At 47.4% G+C, this 25096-nt stretch overlaps 1 protein-coding gene across 2 annotated transcripts in view; it reads left to right on the forward strand.

The window, feature by feature from the left end:
• LOC114843717 (mannosyl-oligosaccharide 1,2-alpha-mannosidase IA) overlaps positions 1–25096 on the forward strand; it is a 120822-nt gene that overhangs the window by 62273 nt on the left and 33453 nt on the right. For both annotated transcript variants that reach the window (XM_055503019.1, XM_029130530.3), the window contains exons 3-4: positions 8595–8710; positions 19849–19929. In XM_055503019.1, coding sequence (XP_055358994.1) covers positions 8595–8710; positions 19849–19929 — 197 coding nt within the window. The remainder of the gene's footprint in view (positions 1–8594; positions 8711–19848; positions 19930–25096) is intronic.

Raw genomic sequence — 25096 nt, forward strand, 5'->3', positions numbered from 1 at the left:
GGAGAGGTTTCACACCGAGCTCAGCTCTGTGAGCAGCGTGTGGCATCGTGGGAACCGTCGAGGGCGACACTGGAATAAACAGGAGAGATCGGGTGAAGCAGTGAAATAGGAATTGATTTTAAATAATGTCGACCAGTGTTTCAAGTCGCCCCGTTCACCCGCCTCTGGGAAACGTCTTCACAAAGTTTGCATTCGCTCTGTAATCGAGTGTGAAATTGCAGGTGAGCAAGGAGCTCTACCCTTCAATGTAGACAGAATTGACTTTAATTGGGCTGATGGGTATTGGCGTTTAATCATTTTTCTTAATTCAAAGCCAGACTGACTCCTCTGCCTGTTGATGGAGCCGCGCGTCCTTCTGAATGCGTAGCGTTGATGCACACTCGCCTCCCTGACTCCAGGTTCCTGTTCCACCTCTCAACGCCTGCAGGGCTGCACAAATGACGCGGAGCGGCTGCTCTTTTAAGGCGCCCACTTTAATTTCTCCAGCTGACGGCAGCTCTTTGTCAACAGGTTATTATGCCGCTCCTAAATTGGTTGGGCTGCTCATTTTTCAGCGCACAACTGGTGAGCTAGAAAGCTCCATTCATGTTGTGTACAATAAGGCGTGTGAGGTGGATCTCAGACTAGAACCAATTAAAGCCTCTTTTCTCTGCTCGCCTGTCGCGGAGGGTTTTTATTAATTACAGGAGATATTTCTGATTTGCTTTTCTGTTTGTTCACCTCCCGGATACAAGACGGCCGATCATACGAGCGGAACCGTAGCCGCGGTCCTTCAGCGGCGTCTTGATCGTTCAAATCAGAGCCCCTGGCTCCATCCGTCGCCTCCAGTCGGATTTGTTCGTGCATCAGCTGCGGGATCCCCCCCCGAACGTGTGCGCCGGCGCGTCTGTAGATCAATGCGAGAGTGAGGCGTTGTGTGGAAGGGAGGAAGGCGTGGGATTCGATAACGCCGCGTGTTGTGTAATCTGCTATGAGACGCTGTCATATCATAGAGGGCTCCTACGTTGACACGCCACGCTCTCCCAGAATGACAAATTAGATCGCTGCAAGTAGGTGTGTGTGTGTGTGTGTGTGTGTGTGTGTGTGTGTGTGTGTGTGTGTGTGTGTGTGTGTGTGTGTGTGTGTGTGTGTGTGTGTGTGTGTGTGTGTGTGTGTGTGTGTGTGTGTGTGTGTGTGTGGGATCAGATTAATGCGTTAAGGTGTTTTTATCCATATAGGAAAGAATCAACAATCGTAATGTTTAGTGGCCTCTTCAACAGCAGCACCACAGTTTCTGATCCCGTTGTGTTCATTTCTACTGATTTATTTCCACTTAGACGCAGCAACGTTTTTGCTTAAGATCAAACGCGATACTGATGCACTAGTCGACGCGCATTTCCGCCGCGCTGTCTCAGAATAACTTGCCAAATGCCACCGATGCTGGAACGCAGCAGGGGTTTCTGCCGGCGTCATTCATCAACAAATCTGGATCCCTGCCTAAAAAAGCAGGGAGCGACAAAATTAATATCGGTGCACTGCATCAAAATAAATTATGGGAGCTCAAAAGTCGGAGCAAGATTGATGCCACCTCCCCCCGACATGCGCTTGTGAGCTCGGTGCGACTTGCAGGGTAGGTAAATGAAAGGATTCCCCCCGTCCCCGGCGCTGAAGCCTCTGGCTTCTCTGCACACCTCATAATGGAAGAAAGTTATTTAGTCTCCGGCTCTAATGTGCCTTGATCTGTCAATTCTGGGCCTCTTCTTTTGTCTTGCCAAAATAAGTGCCATCACACTGCAGCGCTCAAAGCGCCATTAGGTGTGGGGCCGTTTGTCTGTGTCATTATCATAATGGTGAAAATGGGGAGTGAGGGGAAGGAGGCACTGGGTGCAATCAGCAGAGTGGCCGTTCTGGGGCTGAATCCGGCACGTAGCAAAACAACGATGCGACTTTTTGTTTGTGCACACATTCATGCGTGCAGCTCCGGTAGCCATGGCAGCGCCGCAGCAGCTTTTAATTTTTCTGACACAGCGCTGACTCCGTGGACAAACCGTGGCACAAAATGTTCCCTTAAATGAGCGCGAGCGGTCGACTCATAGCACACGATCCACTGTGGTGATGTTATTCCACCAGACGACGGCTCCCGGCGTCTAAAAGCACATTTTGAAGCTGTTTGTTGCTTTTAAAGCAGCGCAAATGAAAGATGCCCCTAAGATCCTGAATCTGCAGACTCACGGTGGTGATGGAGGTCACACGCGATAATGAACAGCTCCAAAGCACCTAGACTAAACAAATGTACTAGTGATGTTAATCTGGATTTCCAGTGTACATATTTACATTTACCTGCGATTCCTACTACATCTGCTTCCAGATCTGTGGCCTGCTGCGCCGGGCCGGGTTGCGTCCCCATCCGCCCCACCTCCCTTTTTCATCTTTCATTGCTGGCGTCTAGACAGCGGTGCTACATCAATGTCTTGCAGGAAACACAACTCTGCATATTGCTTGAAGCGGGGTCAGCTTTCCTTAGGCCCGTGATTTAAACGCGGCGTCTCGGTAAACACGCCTCTCCAAACAGCTCTGTCTCCGCGGCTGTCACTCGCTCTCGCACGCCCCCTTCCCCTTTCACTCCCCTCGCGCTCGTCGGGAGGAAGACGCCCCGCTGCCGGTGACGAGTGATTTGTGGCCTCAGATTTATAAGATCTCATCGCATCTTGGCGCGCGCATGCTGTGTGTGCGTTATTTCTCAACAGCTGATTGATTAGAATATGTTTAGACGCCGTTTGTCGAGCGTAACGAGAACCAACTGCAGCTCTGGGGGAACGCTGGGATTCGGTGGAACACATGCACGCATAGTAACGGTAGACGAGTCTTCACAATGATAATCAGAGGGATTAGATCCCCTCCCTTACATCTTGTAGGATATAGGATGGGATTTGGAAGTAAGGATCTTGTACAGTTTTGTGCCAATTCCCTCTTACACTGTCAGTTCCCACTGACTTATCCTGGGGCTGTCGCCAGGCTGTTCTGGCCCCGCGGTGGGAAAAACGTACATGGTACAAACACGAGCAAGTGGGAAGTGTATGTACCAAATCAGGCTTGAAAGCAATACCACCAATAAGAGAGTTGGATTTAATCATAGACTGTGATGTAAAATGAATGCTAAATTCATAAGGCAAATTCCTCCAGTCTAAACATAGTGTGTGTGTGTGTGTGTGTGTGTGTGTGTGTGTGTGTGTGTGTGTGTGTGTGTGTGTGTGTGTGTGTGTGTGTGTGTGTGTGTGTGTGTGTGTGTGTGTGTGTGTGTGTGTGTGTGTGATATATTTTATAATCTGGCTTTTGCCCTCTGACCCGTGAGGGAACGATCAGGCGGATCCGTCCTGTGTGTTTGGGATCCACCCATTGACATCCTCTCCCTGTGGAGATGGTGGCTCCGTTGCACCAGTTTCCTTTTTGATTCCAACAAACGAGGGGCCTCATTCGTTCATTGCTCCTCTTTGTTTTATAGCCTGAACAAACATCTATACAGGAAACGTTTCCTGTTCAGCTGAAGAATGATGGAGACAACACCACATAAATCACCGGATGGATTTTTATATATTCTCAAAACCTGGCGCACATTTTTTCCAGTCATAATCATCTGTAGTGAACTATTGTTGATATTCCTTGACTCCACTGACATCTGCTCCTTAAGGAGATTAAAGTGCTGGCATTTCTTTCAGAAAACTCTGTCTTCATTGACGGACGTGACATTTTTTTTGCTCCTGCTTTTTCGCGTTGAGCTCAGTAACCCGACTTAATCCCACTCCCTCTAAACTCGCTTTCTTCTCCCCCACTGTTGCTCTGTTGGTGCTCTCCATCAAAAGTCCCCTCACCTACAGAGCCGTCTCCTCGGTGCACTTTTATCCGCCGCGCTGGCGCTGTGCATTGAATAGCAAAAAGCTAGATATCGTTAGGATCACACGGACGCGCCAAGTGGCTAACCCCGTCTCCCCGGTGCCAGGTAGCATTAGGACTAACAAGATGCTCATGGCCCCGCCGATTGATAATTAGATGCTGCCAACCACCAGTAACAGGGCAGCGTAATTAGTGCGAAGCCCAGCGTCTGCATCAGTTAGATTCTCTTTGATGATGTAAACTGTGGGACTTATTGCTCTTGTCCTTTAATATTTTATTGATCAGCTGTTTGTGCCACGAGTCACAACCTGAAAAGAGGTGTCTGGCTTTGATTCCGCTCCTGTTCTCCCTTGGGTGGATTAGACCTCTTCATCTACTGTAACTCTATTCTTATCTTAACTATATTGTACTTCAAATGTACTAAGACAGTGAAATTAACAATAAGCAGTGGTGGCATTTCAGGAACTGAAGCATATTTCTTGTGTGCATATCATGCATTATATGCTGGTTGAATTAAATCAAAGCTGAAATGTTGCCTCTGAACTACCCCCCGAAGGATTAAATAAAGGAGTGGTTTATCTTTATACATGCATGAATAATTAGTGTGTGCGCGCGCCTAAATGCGAAAGAGAGGAGGCGAGAGCGAAGCCAGTGATGTCGGTACACAGACGGAGCTGCAGGGAGCGATTGATCATGTGGACTCTGGCCGTCTAACGTAACCCCACCGACCGACGCTGACCGGCCGTGTGACAGCGATGATGAATGAACATCCACCCGCCAGTGTCTCGCTAATGGCTTTCCATGTACATGTACTCTGCATGCCTTCCCACACACAGACACACAGCTTGCATACGATTCATTTCTACAGTACCTAATAATAATTATGCTCAGAGGACGGGGTTGTGGTGCGTTCAAACGCAAATGTCAAATTAATGGAGGGGGAGGAGGATGAGCCCAACCTACTGTAGGTCCTGTTTCTACAGGAGTGTCCAGTCCCGGTCCTCAGGGGCCGCTGTCCTCCCTGTCCGAGCTGCCACTGATTACCTTGATCAGCTGTGTTCAGTCAGTGGGCAGCTGCAAACGCCAGCTGATAGGACCAGAATGCCCGAGCGGCCGAGCAGGCGTGAAAAGCTCATCCTTTTAAACCACCTATAGAGTGGCCTGGGCCACGGGTGCTGCTGTCAATCAGTGTGTTAATAAGCTTCTGCTCCACTGCTCCTTTCAGACGAGGCTCAAAGCTAATGTTCCTAGTTTTCAGTGATGTGACTTAGCCGCATCCCTGCAGAGCAAACATTAGCGGGCGCTAGCGCCACTGTAGTGGGTCTAATTGAACATCTCAGTCCCTCGAACAAATTCGGGGCAGTCATGATCAAGTCATTATCAACAGTCAAGGAAAATTCACAAAGTGAAACTGCAAAGACACCCAGACATGGTCAGATGCAGCGTTTATACAAACCCACTTCTTACCTAATGAAACATGTGTCCAGTGGATCCCCATTCCCTTCCCAATCTATTCTTCACACTGGCTTTGCCTCCACCATTAGCTCTTTCTGCTCCCATGGTCAGCAGCAGGCCATCCATCACAAGGCCCCTATTGGAATATAATGACATCTCTGCAGCCCAGTATGACAACTGAAATGTGGGCCTTGAGGCTCTTCGATGGTCAAACCTCTAGTTCCTCACGGAACCATTCATCAAACGTAAACTCGTTGATGCCCAAGGACACGCAGCCTCACACGAGCTGTAGCTGCTCAGTCACGAATCCTATAGGTTGCACCCGGTCTATTAATTCCTGTTCCAAGCCACAAATGTTTAGATCGCAAAGTCCAGATTCGTGGTGTCTGCTGATATGGAATCCTCCCTTAGGGTAAAAACTACAGCAGAGCTGTAATGCTGCGATTTGGGAGGTGACACATAATAAATTCTCCGCTGTGAAAACAAAGCATATTCATCAATAATTGCGCTCCGGTGCCGGTATGTAATTGATTTGCGCCTTGGATGGACTGTTGGGCGCCTAAATGTTTCTGAAATCAAAGACTGCTCTAAATGTGATGCATTGTCCCTAGAGAACATCGATTTTCTCATTCATTTTCATTTTTGAAGTCATTACCTGAACCACACCTTCGCTGTGTGGCTGAATGCATAACTGTGGATGTTAAAGTGCAAACTGAGAAATGCCTGGAGTCGTCGTAAATGTCGGTGTGAGCACGTATCAGTTATTTTAATATTCAATATAGTGCCGTCGCCGCCCCTGTCTTCAGAGGATCCCCCGGGGCTCCCTCTATTTGTTCCAAAGGGATACAGAAATAAATAGGGTCTTAGCGCATGGAAGTTGAAGGAGCGCGCCATGATGGATTGATCTGCTCTGTCGACGCTCAGAGTCAATCAATCATCTCGGCTTTGGTGCTGTTTTCAATAGGAGCGTTCCACAGTCGGCCGCTTCGCCCGCAGCCACAGTCGGCTACTGTACCTATGGGGCCGGGCGAGCCGGAGGGCATTACATATGTGATTACCCGCCCCCCTTGGTTGTCACCAGCACTTTGTCATCCAATAGAGATAAGGCAGCTGGGTAAATACATTGAAGCGTCTCCCCTCCTGCATAATAGAATCAGAAACTTAGTTAGACACATCTGGGAGCAGACGCCGCCTTTGCTCCGCTAGCATTTGGCGAATCTCCGTCGCGCCGCGTACATTTGACGCCGCATATGTAGTGGAACATGGCGTCCAGCGTCAGCAGATGGCTGCTGAGTGGTGTGGTTTGGACCTGGCGCTGCCCTCATGCTGAGGGGACGATGAACTGGCAGCAGGCGGAGCGGCGCACGCGTGTTCGGAGCATCCGCAGCGTCGACCCGCCACGCTTGGCGCCGGGTGCGGAGTCGGAGCAGCGCGCGTGGCACTTATCACTCACCGGAGCCGTGTCACTGATCCCTGTCCCACGTGTGCTGCGGCACTTGGCTGACCTCGTCGGCTAATCCCCAAAGCTGTGAAGACGGGGTAAAAGGTCACGGGTGGTTTTCAAGCACCGGCACAAAAGCTGAACAGGCGGCGAGGTTTGTGCTGTAAAAATCAGTAAAAGGATGAATGGAGCGACGATTTATTGATTGAAACTGACCAGTATGTTTTAATAGAGTTTAATGTCGGCCCTGAGATATTTAGGTCGCGTTAGACAAGACACCTCAGCTATCAAACACAGAGCAGAGGCTAAAAGGGCAGAGGGATTGTTTTAGTAACGAATAAATGAGCCGATCAGCCTGTTGCTGAATGTTTCCTATAAATTATCCCCTGAGGGATTAAAAAAGGGATTTCTTCTCATGCACATTACTGTCATGGTTTCCACCTCATAATTAATGTTTATTTATGTATGAAGCTGAATGATAGGTATTTCTGTGTCCCATCTTATCACGGGGGGGGGGGTCCTTCCTGATTTGTTGCCCAAAGGTCTGTTGCCATTTGCACATTTGGTGAGATTGAACAAAAACCCATGATCAAAGACTGGGAGGTGCCGCGTCTGCGCCTGCGTCTGCGCCTGCGCCTGCGTCATGCAGCCCTCTGCTGGAGGCTCGATGGGTCTCAGGGACCAGCGCAGCGTTTCTTTATCGCTTTTCCTCATTTCACCAGGTCACTTTCCACAGTTTGGGCCCCTGAGCAGTTTGTCTGTTCAGTCACAGCTTCCCGTTATTAAACTTCTAAACCACAATTTGCCCTTCAACGTTTTTACAGTAATTCATTAAGGCTAATGTTTACTTTTGCTTTGTGCCAGGCGCTTTCTGTGAGGTTGAGCTGCATTTGCATAATGTTTGGTCATATGAGAATGAAAAGCGGCCGCGCTGTCCACCAGGACAGAATAAACACCTCTTAGCAGTTTTCATGAAACGAAATGAGCAGCTTCAAACTAAATTCATAAAGACACGCACGCGTGGTGACGCTCATCGCACACAGTGTGGGGGTGACATTCACACACACACTTTTAAGAGGAAAGACGTGTAGGACACCAAGTATAATCCAGGAGCAGCTGCTCAGCGTTTGCTATAATCAATGCATCAATTGCTTTTCCCCCCCGGTGGTCGATTCCTCGCTGATTCCTTTCTTTCATGTTGCCGTGATTGATGCTTTTTAGCTGTTGCTTTTAATCTCAGGGAGATGTTTTCATCTGGGCCCCACAAAGCGGTTTTAGCATTATCGTCCGACATCACTGCAGGAATTTCAGCAGCTCTGTGTGCGAGAGGGACTTTCAAGTTTTACTTTTTATCACAGAAGCTGTCAACTTACTGTTACTAATCAGTAAAGGTTTGGGGTTAAGTCTGAGCACTTAGCCACCTTCTGCTTCCGTAGCCATCTGTCGCCTTCCACACTCATTATCTGCCTTTCTTTAACATAGAGCTTTTAAGCGCTTCATAATTTGACATATTTGATGTCAGTGCAAATCTGGCCTCGTCATTGTGAGAAAAGTTTTCAAAGGAAGCACAATCTGGGTGGGTTCCTCCACATCATCGGCAATTTGCTTCTTCATAATGTAAAATATTTCACCTCTGTTGTGCTACTATAAAGAGTTTCCGGGAAAAGGCGTGAGGTTTTATCCGACAAAATAATTAATTGCTAAGAAAAATATCTGTATATTTACTTATTATCCCATGAAAGAGAGCAAACTTTAACCAGGGCCATGGAGTTAAAACATGTCTCCTGCTTGAACAGGCACTAACTCTCTCCTCTCATGAATTTTGCAGGTGGCCTGAGAGGAGCATCCATCATTGACTCACTGGACACACTGTACATTATGGGACTGATGGAAGAGTATAACGACGCCAAGGAGTGGGTCCAGACGAGCCTCGACCTGAACTCGGTAGGACGTCGGTTCTTCTCCTCTTAATGGGCCTATTTTAATTTTTAACATTCACTTATCAGTCTTTGATTTACTTTAAGGTCTCTGATACCTCTGCGCTGGTAGAGTAGTAGACTCTGACTACATTAACATAATGAAGTTTTCACTAATGGGCTCGTGTGCCAGATTGATTAAAAGCTGCGCTTTTGTCCTTAACACCAACACTGCATCCACGGAGTTTGACTGTTTTCCAAAGCTTGGGACAATCCATCAGCAATCCCACGCTGTCTGCGTGGCTGCCAGTGATGGGCTCCTCATCCTCTGAGAAGTCTGAGACAGAAAACATGAGAAATAAGAAAGAACGAGGAGGGGGGGGGGGTCAAAGTGATGCTGGAATGAGAACTCGAGGGGAGGAGGAGGCAAAAAGAGGCTGTGACCCTTCGGTCGAGCACGTCTTTCTGATGAGACTCCGACACAGATTTGACGGATCTGGTGTTGAGATGGAATGAGGCCGGTTTGTGTGCGGACCTCTGCTCACGGCTGTGGGTTCTGCACGCTTTGTAAATGACGGGTCATTTCTGGGCCGCGGTTCCACAGAGTGTCGTAAAATGTGCTTCCTGTAATTTTGTCCACTTACATTAAGCCTGCAAACACAATTATGTTAAGTCAGCACCATACTGTAGATGGTCGGCCATAATTACCCCAATACACTCAGTTCTGCGCTGTTTTGTTTTACCTATTAAAGCAACTTCCTTCAGGGTTCTGTTTTAAAAGGACAAACGCTTCCTGTCTGTACTGGTCACATCTGAGTCGTTCAACAGCGGTGCACGGACCTATTCCACTTGGGAGCAGCTCCCGTTTCCAATCGCTGGCGAGTTTGGAAGCCATGAGGATCAAGTGAGCGTTAATGCACCGGCGCATCGGCGCGGACCTTCGCATCGTGACAGGTGGACGCGGATCCGCGGGTCCGTCCCCGTGGGCGCTGACGGCCGCTGGAGCTGCTGATGGAGCGGGGCGCGGCGGTGGCGCCGACCGTGAAGAAAACACACACGGACTTGTCATCAGGGCTCCATCACGCCGGCGATGGCAGCCAGTGGGTGGTCGAACCCATCACCCGGCTACAAACCCGGCTAATATTTTGATCAGTCAGTTGCAGTGCGTGTCCTGTTTATTATCCAAATTATCCTTAATTTATCCAAACATGTTTACGGCCATGTGTCGGCCATGACAGGAATAGAACCATGGTTATTGACAGCGACAGGCTCAAAGCACCAGTATTTGCACCTGTGCTGTTCACAGGGAGGTGGTGTTGTTAGAGCTCAAATAAGTGCGACACCTCTGAGAGTGCGCAGAACGCTTGACAAACATCTGTGTCACAGTGTTGTTATGTGATATTGAACTCAGTTTATACGTCAACACGCCGCAGGAATAAAGGAGTATCGCACTGTATCAATAAACAGCTCGTCAGATAGACTTGGTTCATGGAAGTGTCGGACATGTCTAATGGTCCAAATAATACAGAGAAAATGTAAAAATATGATCTGTTATTTTAGTGTCAGTGTTTTTATGGACTGCACGGTGTCTGTGGTACATAGAGGGAAAGAGGGGAAGGAAAGAGCGGCTTTTCATCCATGCATTGGTCTTAATTACGTTGCACTGTCACCAGACGCAGTCAGTCACACTCAGAAGCAGCTTGTTTGATTCATCTGCTCAGGCCTGTCTGTCACTCAGAGCCCAACACATACTGACAGCCGCTCTATAACTTGTTAGCAGCGCAACAAGGACACGCAGACAAGGACGGCGCTCCAGATGTGCCAACATTCCCTCTGTTCCCCAACAGGGGCAGCCTTGGCTCTTCACAGGCCCAGTTCTGTCTGCCGGCGTGAAACCAGCCACAGTTGCTGAATTTTCCACTTTTGGATTTTAGCTAATGGCAGAAGCAACAGATTTGAAAAACCCTGACAGCTGAGCAAATTAAATTCTCTGAAATGAGTTTTGACCATATGAGTCTGAAAGTCTCCCGGTGCGGATCCTGATGATGAGCAGCTCCGCAGACAGACTGGCCCGTTCTGGTCACAGAGCCAGTTATGAAAACAAAAGCAGCAGCAGCATGTTTCCAATAATGGTTGCCTTTGCCATATTTTTCCACAAGCTGTCGTCACATAAAGCTTTAAACGACATAACGGGGATGCTGCATCACCGGGTCGTCATTCAGTCCAGGAACGGGCCCTGTCTTGTTAGAGTTTGACCTTTATGTTCGTGCTGGTACCAGGTGATAGCAGTGAGTTTGAGAATGAGAATGAGTCACTGTGCCACCCAATTTGCATAAACACAGTCAAAATTGCTTTTCCCGTACTGGCGCAATGGAGCTGCCCCTTGCCAGGAGCCCTGCAGGCGCAGGCTAAGGAATGACGGCCTAGAACCACACAGCAGGGAAAATGCATAAATAAACGCTGGTGTTGCTCCTGCAGACAAAAAGCCCCATCTGTCTTGTGGGCGCTTCATTTTCATTGTTTTATTGGCTTGTAGTTCCAGTACATACACACGGCCCGTGTGTCCCAGCCAAAGAAATCCTCAAAGGGTTGAGTTCATTTATTGATGGATATGGCCCTTGTGAAGAGGTCAAAGGGTCATATCGCACAAATCCAAGCGGTTGTTTGTAGCGGTAACGGGTTTTATTGGCTGTCAAGTTGTGGAAAATGGGTTTAAAGTTATAACAGTAAAAGAGTAGAAAGCGTCGAGTGAAGGGGGACAACACAAAACACATTAGCGGCACTGAGAGACTCATTCAGGGGTTAGTGAAAGACTCCGTCCAGCCACGAGCTGCATGAAGGAGCAGCTCCTCCATTTACTGAGATGACGATGCTGGAATGGAAACAACTGCAGTTTTCAGCCACTCTCAGAAACACAACTATTCCCACTGTGTGACGTGTTGGGTTCTGACAGATGATGAACCGTTCCTACATAAATCGCATTGTGATTTTTTTTTTTCGTTTGATTCCATTTGATTAGATTAACGGGTCCCGCTGTGAACCGGGTGAGGATCCCCACCAACACGTAACCGGCCGCATGCTGCAGTAACTCCTGACACGACGCACTGTGGCTCAGCGAGCATCATCTCAGCCAAACTGACTGGATAATTAGCACATCCAGGCCCGATAATTCCACATCTCGGATGAGACTTAAATGAGTGTGAAGCCTCAGGGGTGCCACTGGGCCTCGGCCGCGGTGCGAGCCGCCCGTTCCTGCCACTCCTGAGCGATCGGAGGGTGCAGACGCTGGCATGTGTCACTGAATGGGGCAGAGTGCGTGACAGAGAGACAGGCGATTGGGAGCGGATGGGCCCTGACGTTATTTCAGTAGCGTGTCAGCGAGTTCAGGAGTCTAACAGAAACATGACGCGTTGAGAGGAGAAGCTGAATGAGCCTGAGGGTGGATTATTGTGGCAGTGTGGTGAAGTGACTAAATGCATCTCTGTGGTGTGAGTTTGGAGGGGAGCGAGTGGTGTTCCGACCCCTGCGCAGGGATCCACTCAGCAAATAGCGCAGAGACTGTCTACAGAAATACGTGAAGGAAAAAGCAGGATGTTGATGCATTTTCTTAAATTTGAGGTAAAAGTTGTACTTATTCGGAGCCACGTCTCCCTGAAACATCCGAGGACGGAGGAGAATTCCTTGAAGCATCGTCTGTCAGCTTGAGTCTACATTAGCTTGAGGTCTCAATTTCATTACATCAAATCATCTTTGTAGCGTCCTGAAGTATTTAGATTGAGAATAGCGCTCGCTCTGGCATCGTAGCAGCTACGATACTGATAGAGACGGTTCCTTTTTTTGTAAAATGAGCGCAGACACGCTGCTCGTTGTTGTTGATCTGTTCAACCTTAAAGGGAAGCTGAGCCCAGAGGCCACGACGCGTCTGCACTGCCAGTTCAGATAGATCCTTTTCACTCACGAGGCAAAGTTTGGTGAGATACTCGCCCTGGGAGACGAACTTCATCAAATCACCGTGAGTTTGCAGGCGACGCGTGTGAACAGTGTAACACAGGATTTTAAGCAGCACTGATTTTCTGGATTGTCCTGATGAAGGTTTTATAACTCAGGTGTCTCTTTGCTTCATCTGCTGCGTTTGAGAAGCAGATGAAGTGACATCAGCTGGTAACGTGCTGGTTATTGTTCAGAGCAGTTCTCTGACCTCCTCTGAACCCGTCAGCACCAAACGAGGCCCGACCCAGTCACGAAGCCGGCCGAGCAGGAGCCGCGTGGTTCTCTGTGCTGGAAGGTGCACCGATGAGGCCGCCGTGGCCCAGAGCTCGGGTCGGGCTGAGCCGGCTGAACCGGGCTCTCAGGATGTTGGAGGGCAAAGGACACTTTGCTGTGGTGATCCATCATTACGGATCTTCACCAGCAGGTTTTGTATGATTCATGAACTTTGTCCCTGCGGACTCATTTGTGCTGTGCAAACGCTGACGTGGGATTCTGGCCACTACAGCGGACGGGTTTGGCTCCGATTCATTGGCTCAGATTTGCATGTAGTCATCATTCAAATATATCAGTCAACAGTTTTACACGAGATGCCAACGTTGCTGTTTGAAGCTTTTGTACTGATAAATGTGGTACAAGTATGAAAGCACTTATCGCCCATGATGATACAGTAGCTAGAGTATAATTTTCACTAGAAGAAAGAAAAACACAGCCGCTGAATTGTGTATCTGAAGACGATGTGTGCTGATTGGGTCCAGTATAAACAGACACGGCCCCTGCTCCAATAAACTGGTGCTGCTGCTTAAAAATGCATGACTGAAGTTTTAACACGAAACAACAGTCTTGCATCATTTCTTTTAATTGCTGCTGCTGCATCATCCAGTTGCTTCGGCCTCGCACAGATAATAAAAACGGCAGCGGCCAAAGTAACGGCACCAAAACGCTGCCGACAAACTTAATTGGACTCGTTCTGCAGGAAAAAAAGAGCAGCGCACGAGAAAAATGCCGTCAGTGAAGAAACAGCTGGTCGTCGCGGTTTCCAACTAGCGTTTCCTCGCTCCTAGATTTCCTCGCCAGGTCCTGCACTTCTGCCTGAACGATGTGGTTTTGTTGGGAAGCTCTGTTGAAGCATTGCTACTTTCACATTTTGCCAATATTGCTGTCTGGCGTTATGGAAAACATCCAGATAAAAGTTTTTTTTATCGACCGTTTGTTGCACAAACCTAAAAACACCAAGTGCAGGACAAAGTGGGGTAATTTTTCTTTTACCGTGCACTTGTTAAAAGGTTGATTACAATCACTGACTTTGGGCTCTGGGGACATGCTTCACAGGCGTCTAATAAAAACACATTTTTACAATTCACTCATCATGTTGAAACACAACCGATGCATGAATCCGTCCAGTTATGCAGATATGGGTTTGAATATGGAGGAGCACGAGGCAGCGCCTCTCCCGCCGTGTGGGAGCAGGCAGTCACTGCTGCTGAGACATGAAGGATGCGTCTCAGTCAGCCAGGCCAAATACAAGGGCTACACACACACACACACACACACACACACACACACACACACACACACACACACACAGACAAACTCACTGGAAAGGAGAGAGCACCGACTGTGGGGGGTGAATAATAATGGCTCAATGAAAGCGTAACAAAGTCACACAAGACCAGAGTATTATCACAAAGGCCTCGGCGGGGAGCTGCTACACCCTGCGGGAAAGCAGAGGTCTGTGCGTCTCCACCGCTCTCATGTGCCTTTTTCTGTTGATGAACGTGAGCAGAAAAGGGCTGATGCTCAAAGACGAGCTCTGAAAATAGACGGACCCAGATCGACGAGGGCCGTGGAAAGCAGACGATGGGCTGGGATGAAACTCAGCAATATTTTATCACCCCGGCGATATTCAATTAATTATTCACCGGCCCGTTAATTTGCAATCTCGTGGTGATGTTGATGGTATGGATTGCATTCTGTCTGTTTACATGCTAATACTGTATGATTACAGTGAGCGATAGAAGCTGGTGATTAATTACAGTATTATACAAGATATGTGTTATTAAAGGGGAGAGAAATTGTAAATCATACCTGATGAGATTCAGCCGAACGCCTCGACGCTCCGACCATTTAATCAGGGTTTATTGATGTGAAATGGGAATAAGTATTCACTGAAGCATCTACCCCCAGCTTATAAAACCGCATCATGGGAATATAATAAGAACGGCGCAGTCAAGTAAAAAAACAGGGCGATGTATCGCAGCTGATAGCGCTGCCGTCTAATGTCTGTCAGGAGCAAAATATCTCGCTGGAAAAATCTGAAACAGTCGCTTGAAATTTCAAACGGAGGAACAAAGGCTGCAGAAACAGACACGAGTCCCTGATGTGTCGATTGTTGCTGAAAAATTAAAAGGAGCTTATCACTCAAGGCAACATGAACTCTTTTTGATTAGTTTAATTATTTGCTTTATGTGTCATTAGGGTGGGTTCAAAGAACAGCTCTGCACTGAGTAATTTTATAAATTGGAAACATCAGTCTCTTGGAATATGCTGCCAGTATTTTGTTATGATGGATGTCTGTTATAAAAAGCCTTTCAATTTATTACTCCAGTCCCTCTTAATAGTCTAACGTCATCCTGGAAATGTAAATATACATAAACAGTGATATGACAGGGATCTGTGCCTCTATTTAAAGCCAGCTGTTTGAAACACAAACTCATCGCATGCGTTTTACAGCTCGGTCGCTGTCGTCCGACTCAACTCTGATCCGTGAGGGTGTTGTTTGCTTCTCACACGAGGACCCTTGACATTCGCTAATGCTAAAGTCCCAGACTGCTCTCGCCGCTTGGACGCTGGTGAAGACCGTCGATGCTGAACGCACAGAATGAAAAGGATGGAAGAGATGGAGATTCGCGGGTTTCTGCACGGACGGCGAGCAGCTCCGAGCGTGTGCAGCGTGCGAGGCTGACAGATTAGAGGCGCGCCTTCTAATTGGTCCCTTTCATGATTTCTCCACGTTAATTGGCAGTGTTACGTTAAACCACAGCCAGTGAGTGTGAGTCGCCGGCTGTGGAGGGGGGAGGCCATCATCTGCCTAAAATCGATCCTGAACTCGTGGCGTTGTTTTTCCCTCTCACACTCGTCTAATTTGGCTTTGAAACGTAGTAGCTAGCTTAACCGTGCACCGCGGCGGTGCCACACATTAGCATTTGATGAGGCGACGGCCTGGGCCGCGCCGCTGCTGCGCCGCCGCCCGGTACCTACACACCGCGACAGCAGAGCAGCAAATGAGTCATTACGCTCATTATGACGTTATCGTTCCCACTTTGACTCCTCCTGAATCGCAGTGTTGCTGTGTAGAACACGGCGCATGCTCATTCTTCTGCCTGCGCGTGTCAGATACGGCGTTGACGGAGGGCCCAGGAGCCTGTGGGGCCTGGCGATGTTTCTGTCTCTAAGTGATTGCTAGCGTTTTCCTTATTTTTAGACTAATCAGCCTCGCGCCATGAGCTGCAGTGGGCTCCAATGAAACCTGTTGCTGCAGGTAATGTGTCCTCCTGTGGTCTTTGCCACAGCAGCAGTGAGGCCTCTTTATCACTAACACCAAACTGCTTCAGGTCTACCTTAACATACACGTGTTATATTTCCCCTCGTTTTTCCTGTTCCCTGTTTGTTTGCAGATTTAGCTTTAGAGAGGCTTTGATGGAGCTGGAGATGTACAGTTAAGCCGTTAAAGAACCACCATAATAAACCGGATGGTGTTAAATGCAACGCGCATCCTCTCGTGCCATTGAGTAATCGTCTGTTGTTTCACTTTCCACTGCAGTAGTTTGAGAGATGAAGATAGACGGTGGAACTGGAGGCAGAGTTTCATCTGAGTTCATGGCGACAGCCTCGCATTGTCGCCTAATTAGGTCCTCGGCTCGAGCACAGACAACCAGGAGGTGGGAAAAGTAGAAGCTGCCGCTGCTTTTTGTGTTTTTGTGTTTTTTTTTGTCCTTCCAACCGTTAAAGTTGTCGTTGTGTTATGAAGCTTGAGTGCAGCTTTGGATGTGCAAAGCTGCACTGAAGCGGCTCAGTCACATACAATATCAAGTGGGGGAAACGTCCAAACAGGTCGTCCACAGATGAAACTGATGGATTTATGTTGACATTTTTGGTAATTGTCTTTTCTCCCAATCATGAAAACCAATTTAAGCTTTTAGCAAAAGGGAAATATTTGTTCTACCTCGGGTCCTGACGAACTGAACTCATGGTTAAAACAAATGAAATAATGGATGCACGTCCTTCTTTTGTTTGCTGCTAGGTCACTGTTGGTCCTATTAATTGCACAAGTGCACAGGCTTAATAGCTTTGCTAGACTTTTTTCTTAACTACTCTGTTTTGATAAAGAACCAACCGTGGATGATTATTAAAAACAAAGCAATTTACTTCTGATTTGAGCGTATTTAAATGCTGCGCTGGAAAAAAGCCATTTATGAATTAGTCTGTTCTGCTTTTATTCAACTTCACCTCTATAGTTAAATTAAATGCACAGATTGCTTTCGTTCACATAAATAAAACCTTTCAGGCGCCTCTGATGTTTTAAACGTTTTGTTAACTCACAGTTTGATGTGATTTATGTTGATGTGAGTTTTATTGTTCAGTGTACGCTTTGAGCCTCAGGGTTTCCGTCTTTCTCCTGATTCAGAGGTTGAAACATGTAAAGTTGCTCCGTTTTTGCTGAAACAATTTGCTCGACACATCCAGATTTAAATATAAACATCAACACAAACTCTCTTTATTAGAAGCTGCGTCTGCAGGCGTATTTTATATCCAAACGCTGGCTCTTCCAAACGGTGAAAACGAGTTTGTAAAGGAGTTGGTGAGTGATTTATTGACTGGGTTTGAAGGTAGGTCCGACTATCAAAACCTTTGTCAGCATTACATGTCCTCCCTCGCTGTACCTGCTGCCAATCTTGCTGAGTGCTTCAATCTCTGGTGATAAATTGACACCCCCCCTAATCACAGCCATTGTACCACCATTAGTAAATGGGGCCGTCTCATTTCGATGCTGGCAGGACGGCTCTGCTCGGCGCCGTGACCAGAAGCGCTTCGTCCGAGGCGATGTCCACAGTGTGCAGACATCGGGGCCGCCGGCCTCTGCTGTTAGAAGTAGAAATCATGTCATACTTGTTTTCTGTGGGAGACACATCGTGGCTGTTGGTAAAAAGTGGAGCTCCTCATTTCTGTTTCATCTAATTACAATCTAAGCTGAAAAAGGTGAACAGTGATCTTAGTCACTAAGAATTACACATGTAAGCTATAATAATGATCCAAAAGCTGTGAAGCTGTGATGTAAAATGTAAAGCTGCTACCTTTTTAAAGGGATTTAAAAATTTAGATTGACAAATAGGTAATGACTATTGGTGCCAATTACCCATTGATTTTAAGCAGTAATAAGACTAAATAGGGTCAAGTGTAGAAGATGTATACTCAGATAAATGGTAGCATTGAACAGATGCCAGTAATTCCCCATCTCTATGCCGTTGCTCAGAGTGGATCTACTTGCCCTCGCTGGCACCCAATTACAGTTTCCTTATCATTCACACTCGAGATGGCAATTTCCTTCTCAATGGGTCTCTAAGTCAGTAAATACCAGTCAACCTTCAGCGCGCGTAATTATGGTGACATATTCAAGCACATGCAGCGTTACCTTTTATTTCAGATTCGATTTGGAAAAGCAAGTGGAACAAACGCAGAATGTTGGCAAACAGACGCCTCAACTTTCGTGCAGTCTCAGAATGAGAGACCTGAAGTTTTCATGCAACACTTGGGAACATATAATATTTAACAGCTGAGAACGTTTCTATGAACTAAGACAAACTACTTTTCTACAAAGGACAGTTTGAAGGGCTCACATACTCCATCATGATGTGTAGGTCTTATGACAGCCAGTAATACAGTAATGGAAGTTCCCTTTGAGCTGCAGAACTATTAGCTTAGCTTTGCTTCACTGTGCCAATGAAAACTTTTAATCTTAAGCTCCTGAGTAAACGAAGAGGAGCAACAGATGACATTTCAAAGCAGACAGAGGGAATTGATTAAATGTAACTTCAGTCAGAAAACGTACTCCTCGTTAATCAACGTTGCTGGTGTTGTAAGAGACTCTGAGGCACAGAGACGACGGAGCGCTGGGAAATGATTGCGTGGCTCTGACTGGAGTCTGGCTCAAGTCATTTATTTCACTGGAGAGGAAAAACCCCAACAGAGGGAAGCTTAGCAGGAGTGCATGGGAACTTGGTTGTTGGAGAGAAACTAAGGTTAATTCCCACAGCGGTCAGTGTCGATCAGCCGTAAACAGTGATTCAGATTTTTCTCCTCTGCTGGTTCGTGGGCCTGTTGTCATCCTTGTCTTACAGCGACCTGATATGTACAGTACAGTATGCGCCATGTCTTCTTAATTGAGGATAATAACACTAATCAATCAGAGGTTTGTAGTCTTGTCACTCAGTCTCCTGGCAAATGCATCAGCTGTTGTCATGGCGATTCACTGCAAACTACAAAGATCATAGAATGAAAACCAAACACAGGTAAATATTAAAGTTACTTTTCATCTGATTGTTCTGTACTTTGGGGGTTACAAAGTACAAAGCTGTCGTCATGTGAAGATTAAAAGCAATCAGGCACGTTGGTTGTGAGAAATTTCGCTTCCGCCGTGGTGACGGGCTTCAGGCATCGGTTGAGCTCGGCTGCTATCGCTCAAGGCCTGATGATACTGAGTCGCCGCCCAGGCCTGAATTCTAGTCGAAGAAATAAAAGTCTGCCTTTGCTTTTTCGTACGTTTTTTTTTTACACAGGTTTGTGATGAGGTTTAGGGACCTCATCACGCTGTACCTAAAAAAAAAAAATAGTACCCTGTTCTCACCACAGATATAATCGAGAATGACGCTGATAAAGGATTCTGCATACAGTAAATGAGGGTGTACTGAGCTCCAGAGTGAGACGTAGACCTGCTGCAGTATCAGTTGGTTCGACCCAGAGCCTTTGGTTTGCTTGTGTTTTGATTCTTCACATTTTATAGTTAAAGCAGCCTCTTCTATTTCTTCTGGGCCCATTCTGTGCCCGTCTGCTTTACCTCAGACCTTTTGCTGAATACAACATTTGACAGTCCTGATCTCTCTCTCTCTTTTGGTCCAACAGAACGGCGAGGCGTCGCTCTTTGAGGTGAACATCCGGTACGTCGGCGGCTTGCTGTCAGCGTACTACCTGACAGGAGAGGAGGTAAGATTAATAGATGTCTGCTTTGCCCCTCCTCCGCTGAGATGGGCCGCTTTGCTTTATCCCCAACAAGCCCTGCAGTCTGGATGATGAACAAGCTGCCTGCGAGAGTGTGTGTGTGTGTGTGTGGGGGGGGGGTAACGTGTCACTGAAGCGCCTGCGTAAAATGATTTCATGCTGCTTTTTCAAATTGCAGGTTCTTGTGTTTGACTCTTCGTGTCCTGCATCCAAGTCCTTTTCCCCTGTACTTTACAGAGCAAACACAGTGCTCAGTGCTGTGATTAAAAAAACTCTGGTAAAAGGAGTAATGTGGCACATTGTTTTTGAAGGAAGTAGTAGCTGTAGCAGTAACTGTCAAAACGTGAGTGACTGTTGTCATTATGCCCTTGAAGAGGCCACGGTCGCGCTGTGAAGCCTGTGGTGACGCCGAGCGGCGTTCAGGTGTGAGGCTGTGAAACTTAATGAGTGTGAAGCGCAGCGCTGCCAGAAAGCATGAATCCTCTGTAAACCTTGGCTTGATACACAAAGGTTCTGAAAATGGCCCGTGACGGCCCAGGTCGTTGTGAGCGAGCGCCGGAGGTCAGCGTGTGGCCGTAATGAGCCCACGCCTGCAGCCGACGCAGCGTGGGCTTCGAACGCCCGCAGCCCCAGATGCTGCACTTGGTGCCGGGCAGAATTTATGGAGAGAGGATCCGGTGACATATGAACACTCGAGTCGGGTTAATGGACATTGATTTGAAGGCCGAGCGAGCTGAGGGGAGAGCAGCCTAAAATTGTCCACCACTGCGGGATGAGTGAAATATGAATATATTGCTGGAGCAGAATGCTTGAATCCATTATTGCACATTTGCATGCTATTAACGGTGTGAAGGAAATGTCCTGTTTTATTCACTGATCCATGACGATTTCCATATATGACGCTGATTGTGTGTGTGTGTGTGTGTGTGTGTGTGTGTGTGTGTGTGTGTGTGTGTGTGTGTGTGTGTGTGTGTGTGTGTGTGTGTGTGTGTGTGTGTGTGTGTGTGTGTGTGTGTGTGTGTGTGTGTGTGTGTGTGTGTGTGTGTGTGTGTGTGTGTGTGTGTGTGTGTGTGTTTTTGCTCTTATCTTTGCGCGGATATCAGCTGAATGAGTCTGTGAAGTGAATCTGAGAAATCTGCCTTTAAAGCTCAGTTTATGTGATTAGTGATCTCATCCATCTCTGTTGCTCAGTGCTTCTCGCGCTTCCTTCCTCCTTCGTTTACACTTCTGCATCCTTCTACATTTGAGTCATGCGGTCGGGACGACGCACACGCCTGCAGTTTGCTGACGGACGTACGAGCACCCAGTTATCCATCACACGCCTCGCTTGTGAGCGGTGCCTGAGCCAGATTTATAGCTTCCCGATCGCCTCTCCCCGCTTCCCCCATTAGGGACTGCTCCTCTGACTCTGTACCTTGCCGATGATAAAACCGACAGATTGAAGGTCTGTCGCAGCTGCAGAGACTTAAATCACTCACGATACAGTGTTGGAGACTATTAGGAGATTGTGGGTCCAGTTTGTCCAGGGGATATTGGGCAGCTGGTGCAGCTGTAAATGATTGCTGGGGGAGCGGGCGATGATTATGGCTCCTTGTGGGATGCAGCTTGCCAGACGCTTAGAGCAGAGCTGGAGCAGCACCTGACCATTAAAAACCTCCTGTTGTTCTGAGTGGGTTTGCATGCGTGTCCAGAAAGATTGTGGTTAGTTTATGGGGGCAGTCTCCAGGTTAAACGTCTCCTTCAAACTCCTCCGGTCGCTGTTGCCGCGGCTTCTTTTGTGGCTCTTTAGTCACTAACTGCTCAGTCGTAGCCAGAGGTCAGTGTTAGGCTTCTGTAGGTGTCGCATCTTCGTTCCCTATGGCTTAAACAGTTCTCATCACTTCTCTATACAAAGTCTAAAATCCATCCGAATCCTCATCAATATTTTATATAGTTAAATTTGGTGATTCTCTCCCCAGCATTTGAACTTTTTTGTTGCCATAACAACCACCAGAAACCAACTGGCATCGTTCATGACATAGTTCATGAATATTGTTAAAGTCCTCCGACTAAAAGGTGCCGTGTGGCTATTAGGCCATTTGTAAGTTATTAGTATAGTGAAGACCACTAATGTAACATTACAGGTGACTGTTACTGAGGAGGCCGGTAGAAAAGCACAGCTGGGTGTAGGAAGCCAGGAAGATGTGGGGTCACTGCAGGAAGAGAAGGAGCTGTGGGAAACTGCAGCAGAGGAGAGATGGTGAGCTCTGAAAGGTTTAGCACTGGACCCAAAAAAACGGAGTTATTCCACACATGTAGCGTTTGCAGTTTCAATAAGTTATTCACTAAATATCGAGACCTGCTGTGATAATTGGTTTCTTAAAGCAGGTGGGCAGATGTATGTAATTGCATGATGACCTCAGTACCTGTGTTTGCGTGCGTGCGTGTGTCTCTGTTTCATCTGTCCACGTCCATTTAGATTCATACTAGTGTTGTAATGACACTTTGTTGTTTCACCCGCTTTCCCTTAGCGAGAACAGAGAGCAGTGAGGGGAATAAAGGGGCTGAGGGGGAGGGAAGGAATTCAATCAGCCCCGTGTGAAAATTGCCTGTGGGCTGAGCTGAAGCAGCAGGAAGGAGGAAGGCAGCAGCCGGCAGAGAAGAAAGACGTGTGTTCATATGCTCATCAGCGAGAGGAAACATGAGATGGAGGGAGGGAGAGGATCGGCGGAGGTGAGGAAGCCGAGACGTGTGTTCATATGCTGACGGGGAACAGGAGGGGGGTGGGGGGTGGGAGGAGGAGTGTGGCTCCAAACAGAGAGCTGGACAGAGTCACACTGTTTCAACCAAACTCCAGAAAGATGTAATCTGTCAAGCAGCCGATTACATTAACCACAGCTTATCTCCCACTATGTGGCATCAGGTTTTGTGCATTGTGACAGAATCCTTGACTCAGTCCCAGTATTTAATGCAAGCGGATGAAACCCGCTAAAAGGTCTGGATTTAAGACAGGTTTATCCCACAGACCGCCGGTTGTTTGGCCGATCCGTCAGCCGAGCACAGTTTTCCTCTGCAGCAGCAGGTGACGGACAGCTGTCAGCCCCAGGAATATGAGAGACGGGTGGAGCACATGCACATGATTTATTCATACAGATAAACAGTGAAAGACTGACTCGAACTCTGGAATCCAGGAATCGAGAACTGATCTGTCGTGAAGCAGTTCATAATGTGCTCATAGGAACTTATTGATATTTTGGATACGCGTGATATATATTTATTCCGTTTTTGATGGGATGAGGGCCTGGACTCTACTCGTGACAGACTATTTCTGCCCATAGAGAGTTCAGAGGCAGAGTATTAGCAGAGGAAGAGGAGGGAAATAGAAACCCAGATACTAGAAGACGGGTGAACGATGACAAAGGGCCGTGAAGCTGAATGGAAAGAGCCAGACAGATTTATGTTTGTTTACCTGCTGCAGGCAGACGCAGACCAGGAGTCTCACACTACAATCAGTGGGCGCAGTCGCATTATGAACATTATTTTATTTGGTGAAGACCCATCAAGCAAATGAACAAAGTCATTGTATAAACAAGCCTGGTGAATTATACACAGCTGTTGATATCAAGGCATCTGTTTCATGAAATGCAGTCTGTGTATATTTTAATTCCACGTCAAAGATCGAGATCTTTTAGAGCTCAGAGCTCACGTTGATGTGACTGTCCACTGTTTAGTTTTTAGCTCTAATGAAGTTCCCAAACCTTATTGCTTTTATGGTCCAGTATTATTTTCCGTATCTGTTCCAGGGGAAGCAGTCGTTGCCTCCGTCCGTGTTGTTTCTTCTCTAATTTGAGCGACCCACTTCTCTCTGCAAATATGATTTTATTTTGGGTCATAACACAGGAGAGTGCTCGCGCAGACAATATAAATATCTCGCCTCACGTTGACGAAAAGGCAGTAAATTGTGAATTCCTCTCAGATGATGAAGTTGTTTCTCTTTCTCCTTCTGGATGTTTTTCTCTCTGCGACGGCGTCATTAAGTCGCATCATTAAGTGCTGCGGGGAGCTCGGTTGTCATGTCGCTTTGCTGCGTGCCGCCTGCATTAAAAACAGGAGCAGAGTGATCTGACCTTTACTTGGCTGCGTGAGGAAATCATGCATAGCAAAAAGATATTAATCCCACATGTTGACCACTATATGATGAGAATCAATCCCAAGATGAACGGATAAGGGCTTCATACTTTGGTCACATTTTTTTTTTTCTGCGCTCAATTCAAAATGTGCTGAACTGAGATGTTTACTATTATTAATAATAAGTAAAATATATTTAAAAATCTAAGCCATTATTTTGAAATTGTACTAGACACCCACCCCTGGGCTGTGTTGTAATTATAACACATGGTGAGACGTGCTGTGTGTCACACACTCCAACCAAATGTATTTCTTGCCTGAACCTGCCTGAACTTTGCCTCGCTGAATCCGCCTGACAGCCGTTGGCCGTTGAGGATCACTGGGTTGTTCTTGTGGTGCCCACCTACTAATGCACAACCTGGGTTACAACACCTCACTTCGAGCATCTCTCCTTGGCACTAATTGAATTCGTGCTGCACAAAGAATGATAGAAAACATGTCCTTTTGATTATTCGAGCCTGATGCCAGCTGCCTTCTGCGAGCGTCCCCTCCTACCGGAGTTTGACCTGGTTTTCAGGCGTGCCGGGGACGTGGCTTGGACGTGCCGGGGGCGAACCGGGGACGTGCGTTGGCCTCGGGCCATGCCGTCTTCCAAATGTCAGCTGTCAGGCCCTATGCAGCGGTGCTGTGCAGCACTGATTGTCTGCCCCTGTTTCACCAACAGCAACACGACGCAGTCTGAGTAGGTTATGCTCCAAAAGCACCTGAGCGCAATTACACCTGCTTTCATCATCCGGGTGAAGCTGTGTTTTGCCTTCCCTTGTTTCTCGCTGCTCGTTGTTGCCGAGTTGTGAGGCCGGATTTCATACATCCTTTGCGAATTCGTGTCTCCCCGCGGTTTCATTTCTGACATTTCGCAGCGGCTCCTTGAAGGGATTTCCGCTCCATCATTTTACAGAGGGACATTTGTTCACAGATACACTGCTCCAACATGTGTATCTGTCTGCGGTATTTATTATTACCTGCAACAGAGATGCTCCATCGC

The sequence above is a fragment of the Betta splendens genome, chromosome 16 (genome assembly GCF_900634795.4).
Source record: "Betta splendens chromosome 16, fBetSpl5.4, whole genome shotgun sequence".
NCBI lineage: Eukaryota > Metazoa > Chordata > Actinopteri > Anabantiformes > Osphronemidae > Betta > Betta splendens.